Genomic DNA, 10,630 nt, shown 5'->3' with positions numbered 1-10,630 from the left:
CCCGGAATGGCTCAAACTGCTATGCATCAGTACATGTGGTAATACAATATGAATGAAAAAGTTATGCATACCTACCTTCAACTTAATTCAAGTAATACATTTAAAATGGCAATTACATCCACAAAGTACTACCGATGTTGTCCTTGCTTAATTTGAAAAAAAAAAAAAAATGGTGAACTGTCAGGAATACATGTAAAACTTTCTCTAGCATATAGTTTAACATTTAGGAAGTGCTTTTGAGTATGTATTTAGTTTACGACGCAAATCCACAGGTTGGTATTTAAGAGGCAGAGGCCATTCATGTATTCAAGGCCAGGATTTCAACAATACAGAGCACAGCTGTTCGTTCTGCTGTTCCAAGCCATTGTTCCTGGATGGAGTTTTTTGTGCTGCCATCAAGGCAGTTCCAAGGGACGCTTTCATGCCAGAGCCACCTCCTTTCCTCCAGGCTATTGGAAATCCTGATAAACTGGCCAAAACAAGCTGTGAAACGACGTGCATCAGCAGGCCCCCGTGCCGTCTGGACCTGAAGATCACTCCTTCAACACACTGCCTCAGGTTTCCACCCGGCTGTCTCCTGAAGGCCTCCAAGACAAAGCAGGGTCCTTCTCTGCTGTCTCACCTTTGACCCAACCCCCTTCGTGTCATAGTGGTCAGTACAATTCACAATCATCAAACGTCTTTATAGTTCATTTAATGAAGTGTCTGGTATACAGTACAATGAATTGCTAATGTACTGAAAGTGAAGCATATGATAAATACATATATTTTACTAAAATATGCCATCTTCTCCACCTGATGAAATAAGGTTTAAGCACAGCACAATACAATAAATAGGCTTAAATGATGTGGCTTGCATGCAAACTTGTACCAATCAGTGCCTCATCTTATTAAAGTCTAAACAGAGATGTACCCCATTTAGAGACCATGAAAAAAAGTTGCTCATTCAATCCTGTGTAATTCTTAAATACATCTCTTTAAAATAAATAAATAAATAAATAAATAAATAAAAATATAGCATCTGAAAAACAAAAAAAAAAGATTTTCCTCTTGGAGCAGTCTCTTGGATAGGACAGAAATTGCCATCTCTAAGTAAGATTTAGTAGCATTTGGCTGCTTGAGCCATCAATAAAATAACCCCTTCTTAAGAAACTGTTAAACAGAGGCAAATTATTTATTTTTTCTTAAATATTTTAGACCAATTGCATTTCTTTCTATTCCATGTTATTTCTCATAAAGGACAGTCAGGCCAATTTGTGCTGAAAACGCTCAAGCTTCCCCCCTCACCCATCAACCCCTGAAGAAGATTTAAAACGAAAAGGCAGCAAGACTAAGAGCGAGAAGGATATAGATAGCAAAGCTTATTTTCCTACCATCAAGTCCTTAATGATTATCAAGCTCCATTTTATTAGCGCACAGCAGAGCAGTGCTAAAGGAGCCGGGTTTTAAATTAGCTGCCAGCGCTGGCATCAATAACTGAGAAAATCTACTGACATTGTGAAGTCTGCCACCCATCAGCAGTTAATGAATGGATGAAGTTAAGACAATTTTTAGTAAATTCATTACTGTATTGGACTTGACAGGACAGATTAATAATTGGTTTGTCAGACTTTTTTTTTCCCCAAAATGATTAATATACCTATTGATTAGGGGCCCATAAGTGTTGAGATAAATATTGAGTAAAAATGCATGCACGAGCAGGAGGACTCTAAAATCAAATGGCCACTTCTGAAGCTACCAGCGGTCGCTGACACAGGCAGGCAGACCGCCCGGGTGCCACAATTAAGGAGACTGTCACTATATTTGTAATTAAGATTTTCTGTTTCCTTTCTCTCTACTTCTTTGTAATGTGCGTTTACCTGAAAATGAAGAGTGACAGGATTAACGGTTGTTCATTTTTTGTTTACCTACACTTCACTGAAACAAAATCACCAGCAGTTAACCAAATGCTAAAGCAGACCTGAAAGAAATCAAATATATATATTTTTTGTATGCCCATAATACTTTTACCTCTCAACAGTCTTCAGAGTAAATATTTATTTACATGCATGCACTTCAAATAGGATTATTTTTAAATAGCACACATTGCCACCAGGTGGCTAATGTTGTACGTGTACGAAGGTGCTGAAACTCAAATTGGACTTTTATGAACACCTCTAGCTCTGGGGCTTCAAGTCCACTGTACCCACTTCTCTTTATTTATTAATCTGTTCTCTTATTCTTCTGTCTTAGAGGCTACAGCCTTGTCTTCATATCACTGTTAAACTTTCCTGCACTGCGCAATGAAAACACTCGCACACAGAACAAAAAGCTGCAAGATGCTAAATGACAGTAGCATCCACAGTCAGTCAAATGCAACCATTCCTTTCTAATGCATTCCTAATAGCAGGGCTTACTAACCAGAGTTCTGTGTTTTGGGTTTGATGTGTTGTGCTGTGTCTGTGTAGAAGATTTTCAAGGAAGTCAAGTAGTAAGTAAAAAGGGTGATGCCAGTTGACTTGAGTTTGTACCAACTTCAGTTCTGTCTTCCCCTTGAGCCAGGGAGAAAAGTGTGTGTCGCTAGAATCCGAGACTAACAAATACAAAAGGCATGGCTCCTACTTTCTCAGACTTGGTACAAGTCCTCCTCATTCTCATACTTGGTACGACTGAGTGAGGTATCTCTTTTAAAACATAAATACTGTACCTTCAATGTGACTGTGACGACTTTACACAAAAGCTGATAGTTGGCAGTAAAAAAAGTTAAAAGAATGAAAAAAAGACTTTAGTTTTAACTTGAATTTTACTTCTTTTTCATCCCACTTTAACATTAAATACATAAAAATAAAACTTGCCCTAAAAAATGAAACACATTTATGTTTTATTTATTTTATTTTATTTTTTAACATCATTCTAACAACAATTGTAAATTGAGTCATCTTCTCCGGATTCCTTTAGGTCTCAATCCTGGGTGAAGTCTGCTTGAAAACAAAGCCTCGACGGGCCATCTCCCTCATGATGTTAGCGATGTTTCGGCAATCATCTGTCGAGAAAAAGAGAGTGGCTGAAAAGTACAATCCAATCCCAGTGTCCTTCGTTAGTGATTTTAGTCACAAATGTGATTTTTCTATTTTTACTTTTTAAAGGTTTGTTTAAATCGTTTCTTCACAATGGTGACATTGAATCATTGTGATATTAACATATAACTTTTTTTCAGGTCACACCCTTTCTTGTTAGCTTAAGGTGGAGCAGAGGGAGACTGTTAGGAAAGTGTGCCAGCAGCACATTTCAGAAACATTAAGACACTGAAACCTTTAACTATGTAATGATTAGGAAAGTAGTAAATACTTTTATAAACATTGGAAGTAGGCATCAAAGTAATCAAACCTATAAGTGTTTCAATTGCTATAGCACGCTGTGGCTCTAAAATGAAAGAGAGACAGAAAATTGGCCTTTGTAAGAAAAGGGACAATGCAGCCTATAAAAGCTCTGTTCTGTAAAAAAAAAAAAAAAAGCTGAACACAGGTAAAATTGATTCCCGGTGTCTATATTTCATGTTGAAAATTGGCTCGTAAATCCAATGTTTTTGATCTATGAGGGCCGTCGTCTTAAGAAAAAACCTTAGTAAATGTGTAATTTCTCCCTTGACGGAACACATGCGAAAGGCGATCCTTCTTATTCCTCTCTCACTTTCACTCTGTTTATCTCTCTCTCTCTCTCTCTCTTCTCGCCTGTTCTGCGGACAGCTTCGTTCTTGTCGGATTACTAACCCCCCCCTCTCTCTTTCTTTTCATGCTCCTTGATGTCTCCATTTCATTACAGCACACCCATTTATCAACCTGTTACCATAAGGGTGACTTTGCCCATACACAGTTTTTTGGGGGTGGACTCTTTGTACCACACTTTTAGGGTTATCATTTGAGAAGTGAGGAGGGCTGCATGCAGACAGGATAAAAAAAAAAATTACTGCTTAGGTATTAATAAAAAAAAGAAAGTCAAAATAAATGGGCCGGCCAGGGGAGCATTGCATTGCTACTGATGTGTAAATGATAAAGATGCCCCAACATCTATCTACAGCTACTGTATAAAGAAAAAAAGGGGAAAAATGGTAGAGCGTTTTATAATCAAGAGGTGGCGATAATAATGTGAAATTAGTTCTCTCTATCAAAGGCAGGGGAGGGAGGCCTTTTAATCATGGTTTAAAGGGTGTGAATGCTGTTTATCATAATTGAACTGTATCCGGGCTAATTGTAGCCATAATTCACTGTCTGGGAGACGCCCGGCGACGGATGCGGGTTGCTGGAGCGGCGGTTTGATTAAACGGAGATAAAGTTAAGACAGGATGTCTCTGCTGGGAGGTAGAAGGAGACAGGTACTAAGTGATACAGAGGGGCTTTCGATCTTTCTGCTAAATAGTATGGATTCCTCCTTAGTTCAATCACAGCTGGGGGTAGCTGGAGACATGCTTGCTGCGTGCTTTGTGGAACTCTTTCTTTCACACTTCCCTTAGATGGCATTTAATTCTTAGCCCGGGTACTGAAATGTCCAGTTGTCCATTCCTAATCTGATCGCACTTTAGAGTACTGTAATTTGTCAAGTGTTATTTAATCTGTAGTATTTTGTATTTAATTGTATCCTGATGTAACTATTACTGACACTGTTATCTGCTCCATTATTGAATTGTATTTTGTCATATATTTGTACTTGCTAGAACCGAAGTCATTGTATTTTATCTTGCTCTTAATTGTATTAATACTTGTATTGTGATTCTTGAAATGTATTTTTGTTTACGACTGTAAATCACCCTGGATAAGGGTGTCTGCTAAGAAATAAATAAATAAACAAATAAATAATAATAATAATAATAAATTCCAGTGAAACAGCTGTATTCAAAAGTTATTTTCTTTTAATGAAACTTATTTCAAAGTTACCTAACTCACACATATATAATATAATATATTTAAAACAGATATTCATAAGTTATTGCTATCATATTCCATAGCCATATAAAACTGCGGTCATTATTTAAAATGTTACTAACATTTCCAGTGGCTACTTGTACTCCAAACAACCTGAAATCAGTGATAAGGCCTAAGAAGCTAATGTCTGCTATTTACCCCATGGGTGTTCCACATTTACATTTCATGGTTAAAAAAAGGAGACGAAAAATGACTACTATGTAGTATTAAAATGTTAATATTACAGCTTGAATTGTTATGTTAACAGTACAACTAACGACTGACCGCTCCTTTGGAATTACAGTTAAAAAGGTAGGGAATTATCAAGCAAACGTGTATTTTATTGGTACAACCGACAGCTTTTTTGCATATACAACTGAAGGGTTCCCTGCTTAAAACAGTTAATTTATGTTGTACTCGAAGGTGCTGAGCTGTAGTCCCCCATGACTGCTCTATTACAGTAGCTAGTCTCCATTATCTAAATTGGGCAGTTACAGTAGAAAGTGGGTTTCATATTATTATTCTTTTAACTCAGGGCTCCTCAAACTCGGTCCTGGGGACCCCCTGTGTCTGCTGGTTTTCATTCCAACCAAGCTCTCAGTTACTTAACTAGACCCTTAATTGAACTGATAATTTGCTTAATTATACTTTTTTACTTGTTTTCAGCTCTTAAACAGTTACATATTTCAAGTTAGCTATAACATTTGACAAGTAACTTGAACTGTTTAAGAGCTGCAAACAAGTAAAAAGGTCTAATTAAGCAAATTATTAGTTCAATTAAGGGTCTAGTTAAGTAATTGAGAGCTTGGTTGGAATGAAAACCAGCAGACACAGGGGGTCCCCAGGACCGAGTTTGAGAAGCCCAGTTTTAACTGAATAAATCGAACGGTCTTCTTAACCCCGTATACGTAATGTTTATGAACAGTTTCACTTGAAAATGAACACATTTTTATTCGCATTTCCTATTGAAATCTGCAAGGGTGACTCGTGTCTGACATGCTTTTCTTTGCAGGAGCCGGCCATCAATTTAAGGGAAATAATTTAGCTTTAGAACCCTGAGATGTTTAAGATTTATTAATAAACATTACGGAATGTATTAATCATTAATAAAGCACGAGTAATATGAACTAGCAACTGTTATAAATGATTGATCGTATGCCATTAATAGTTCTAAAAAGCAAATATCTTACTGAGCCTGAATTAAACTACTAAATGACACCTAAAGTAAGCAATTATTATTGTCAGTTGTTCAATTTAATTTTATTAACAAAGCAAAAGCTGTTGTTATCGACATACATCCATTTGCACAAAAAAAAAAAAAACACCACAAATATCTACCTAAGAAAACCAAATTAAAGCTATGAAAGGTTTGCTATAATTTCTACTTAGGCATACTTAATTTTGATCTGATCTTCTACATTACAATCTTTGCATTTGTTTTTTCTCTGTCCTGGGCAGTTAAGTACAGTAATTTAGTTCTGTGTAAGTCTCTATTGAGTCCACAGCTCCTATTCCTATTAAACAGCAACAAGGCCCCCTGGTACTCTGCAGGCAGAATGAATCACTGGAGTGCTGGTCCTCTGTAGCAGCTCTGCTATAATAACCTAATGAAGAAGAATAGTGAGCTGGGGCTCATTTCCACATGAAAACAAGCCCAACTCTGCTGCAGGAATCTACTCCCCATTCTTCTAAAGATCATGCTGCTTTTTATTTCCTTGCCGGTAATCAGGACTGTCTTTAAAACTGCTTCTCTCTTTTCTGGCTGAAAAAAATAGGTCACCTAGAAGGAAAAACTTTTAATTAAACTTCCAGCTTTCCGAGTCGCCTGGAACCCACTGGCGCTGTGCGGGGAGGTTAGAGGAATTCCGAAAGCCTGTGTCCCAGAGAACCAGCTCCAACCACCCCCAAGCAGGTACAAGAGGGAAGTTATTTTAGTACATTTTAGCTAATGGACGAGGTTATGTCCCCAATAACTGTCAATGGATTGAAACGTGCTCCCCAAAGCCCATGCTCCTTGCAAGGGTATGTTCTCTTATTAGGAAGTCTACTGAAACTCTGCAAGCACACAGGGGGAGATGATGAGATCGGGACAGGAGTTCCCAGGGGGTGGCGCACAATTGGCAGAGCGCTTAGGTTGGCCAGGGTGTCCTCGGCCTGCCTGAAAGTGGCCCAGAGCTGTGTGGTCCTCCGACGCTGTAGCTCTGAAGGTAGCTGCATGGCGGGCCTGCAGAGTGAAAAGAAGCGGACGGCTGACGGCACACGTTTCGGAGGACGCGTGTGTTCATCTTCATCTTCCGAGTCAGCGCGGGAGTTGCAGTGGTGAGCCAGACTTACGAATTGGGCATTTCAAATTGGGGAGAAAATGGGGTAAAATACAACTGGCGATTCCAAATTTAAAATAAATAAATACAACAAATCTTGTGAAAATCACTACTCACGATGCAATATCAAAAACTATAACTTTCTAAAAAGGTCGGTTACAAGTTTTACCAGAAAATAAATCCTTGAATCCAAAATAAATAAAAAAATCAGGTAATTACTCATTGACTGGATCTATAATATATAATTTCTCATAAAAAGGAGACAATAGTACGCTACTGCAGCCAGCAGACAGCCTGCTCCCCACTTCCGAAATCACACGTCTGAACTAAACTCATGAACAGGGAAAGATACCACAACTCGCATTAACACATTAACTGTATTATTATGTACAGTATTAAAGAGATACATATAGAGCTGCATATATTCCCAAACAGCATGTCAGCCGAGCAAAAGTGGTTGCAAAAAAAAATATTTCAGCTGGTGAACATAGGACAATGGTCGGTTTTCTATTAAAAAAAATAATTTGAGAAATGTTATCCATTTGATTGATAAAGACTGTTAAAAGTACTAACGAGCTAATGAATGTAATTTGCTGCATTTTTCTTTTAATGCAGTTCATTTCCCTATAGAGCCTATGCATGCCTCAGAGTGTTGGTTATGGAAACCAGTGACCTCACTGGGAAAGCTCTATGTATCTAACTTTTCAACCAAAGCATTTAAGTCCCATTGAAAAGTTCAGGCAGGTTGTGAAAGGCTGTTCTGTCTGAATGCAAGCAATAGGCAGGCAGAGCCCAAGAGCTGCAGTAACACACAGGCCTGCCTCACTATTCTAGATAAATGAAGGCAATCCCTGCAAAGCATCAACAATCCTATTAAACGTGCTCCATAAAGATGTCTGGTCAGGGGCTGTTGTCATAACTCACTTTATAACATTGATTTTAATCATCTGAAATGTAAACACGCGTACTATCATTATCAATACAGAAAATAACTTCTTAATATGCAATTACAGCCTGGCATTGATTTTTCAATGTAATCATCCCCTATTGATTTAATAACGCCGATACAGGCAGGCTCGTGGGACATAAGAAAAAATAGATTTCATACATTTCAAAGATAACCGAACAGCTCCTTTTTTTTTTTTTTTTTTTTTATATATATAAAAAAGGCATCATGTGATCTCTGTTTAGGGGACTATTAACAACGGAGGGCCACTAAATCAAGCTGTCCGCACCTCATCAGACAGCAGCTTCATACAGGCGGCTGCAGCTCATTCAGTTCTGCGCTAACGCACAGAGTGGGGGTGTTTTGTGTACCCAGTCCTCCACTTCAGGTAGGAGAGAGACACTTGTGCGGTTACTGGCTTCCCCACAGCTTTTACATTTGGAACCACACCTGCTCATTGAGAGTGGAGCTTTAGGCAGTGACAATGCAGTGTTGGATTCCTCTGGGTGGCTAGTGCTGGGGACCATAATCCAAGTCACGGTGGAGAAACCTTTCTCCTTGACTGCTGTTACAGTGTGAAAAGAGATCAACAGAGAGACCGTATTCCAGTTTTTAAAAATGTTTTGGGCATTTTAATATAGTCAAGTGGTATTTACACTCAGTCCTGAGTAACACAAAGACCCAGTAAAAACAACTAAACACACAGCCAGGTAAATTAAACAGACTTACTGTACATCTGATGTACTAGCCCAGAGAGCTCCGGCAAGTTATTTGTGATCTGCACTCGTTACAGCAATATAAAGTGGTTACACTGACATTTTCCAGGGGAACTTTTTATTTTCTTTATCAAGATACAGTATAACATACCATTACTCCCACAACTCAAAAAAGAAGATCAGCATTGGGCACTACTCACAAAACTTGCACTTCATATAAAGAGTGTTTGAAAATGTTCCCTTAGGTTTGGGTGTGTATAAAGAATAATATACTATAAAGAATAAACTCCAAATCCCTCCTTACAAACAACAGAATCAGAAGAGTTTAATCAATATAATTTAGCCATATATAATTTGGATAAACATGAACTTTGCTGATCTGCCACCTTGTACTTCTCTTTTCGTTATTGTTATTATTATTATTTATTTCTTAGCAGACGCCCTTATCCAGGGCGACTTACAATTGTTACAAGATATCACATTATACATTATTTCACATTATACAGATATCACATTATTTTTACATACAATTACCCATTTATACAGTTGGGTTTTTACTGGAGCAATCTAGGTAAAGTACCTTGCTCAAGGGTACAACAGCAGTGTCCCCCACTGGGGATTGAACCCACAACCCTCCGGTCAAGAGTCCAGAGCCCTAACCACTACTCCACACTGCTGCCCGTTACAATTTTAAACTCTGCAAACCCCATCAAATTAAAGCATGGACAAATTAAAATGAACAGAACAGACCATACTAAAAGAACATCATTTTATTTGACCTGTGTGCAATAAGATCTAGAAAGTCACCAATACATTCAGTGTCAAAGCTCTTGAAGAAATGAACATTGCAATAAGAGACAATAGCATGCGGAGGTGCTGGTAGATTCTGTTCATGGATAATTATTGAGGCGCCACCGATACCCTGGTAGAGCGGGGAGGGTCATCTTGTCTTTATGCAGAGACAGGCTCCTGAAAAGCTGATGTGTTTTCTATGCACATTTTTCTTGTCAAGTTGACATGTTAAGTAGATTGATTTTCGTCTACATGGCTGGGTTATCAGATTACACCAGTGTCCAACACAAACATGTTACTTTATATTCAATAGGGCTCTAATGAGAACAAACTACCTTATGAAGAACTATGGATTTTCACTGTATGAAACAGAACCCTCATATTAAAATGAGGCTGCAATGTGGTCAGACTATACCATCAATCCTCATACCCCTGGAAAATTGCTTATCGCTGTGGTAATAATTACCAGCTTCAGATTTAAGGGTTACTCTGAGGTTACAGGACTTAGGCAAATAACCAAGGCATGTTGGCATTACTGTCAAAGTGAGATCTCCAGTATGAGGACCTCAGTATGGTTCTCTGCCTGTGAGGATTAAAAAGGTCCAGCTAATCTCCTTTTCAAAAGGACAGCAGTTCATTCAGTTACAGTTTAGAAATCCACACAACTACTAGATAATAGAATATTCAACAAACAATTCACCAAGCTAAAGAACAACAGAAACTCAACTATATTATATATATATATATATATATATATATATATATATATATATATATATATATATATATATATATATATGTATATATACACACACACACACATATATATATATATATATATATATATATATATATATATATATATATATATATATATATATATATATATATATATATATATATTTTCTGTGTACAGTG

The 10,630-nt window shown here is 37.6% G+C and overlaps 1 protein-coding gene across 2 annotated transcripts in view; it reads right to left on the bottom strand.

Moving 5' to 3' along the window:
• Positions 1-2,852: 2,852 nt before the first annotated feature.
• LOC117417470 (ERI1 exoribonuclease 3-like) overlaps positions 2,853-10,630 on the bottom strand; it is an 89,480-nt gene continuing 81,702 nt past the window's right edge. For both annotated transcript variants that reach the window (XM_034029638.3, XM_059034931.1), the window contains exon 8: positions 2,853-3,022. In XM_034029638.3, coding sequence (XP_033885529.2) covers positions 2,934-3,022 — 89 coding nt within the window. In that variant the 3' untranslated portion in view covers positions 2,853-2,933. The remainder of the gene's footprint in view (positions 3,023-10,630) is intronic.

The sequence above is a fragment of the Acipenser ruthenus genome, chromosome 12, assembly GCF_902713425.1.
Source record: "Acipenser ruthenus chromosome 12, fAciRut3.2 maternal haplotype, whole genome shotgun sequence".
NCBI classification, from domain to species: domain Eukaryota; kingdom Metazoa; phylum Chordata; class Actinopteri; order Acipenseriformes; family Acipenseridae; genus Acipenser; species Acipenser ruthenus.
The sequence above is the reverse complement of the archived record's forward strand: the minus strand, read 5'-3'. Positions and strand labels throughout refer to the sequence as shown.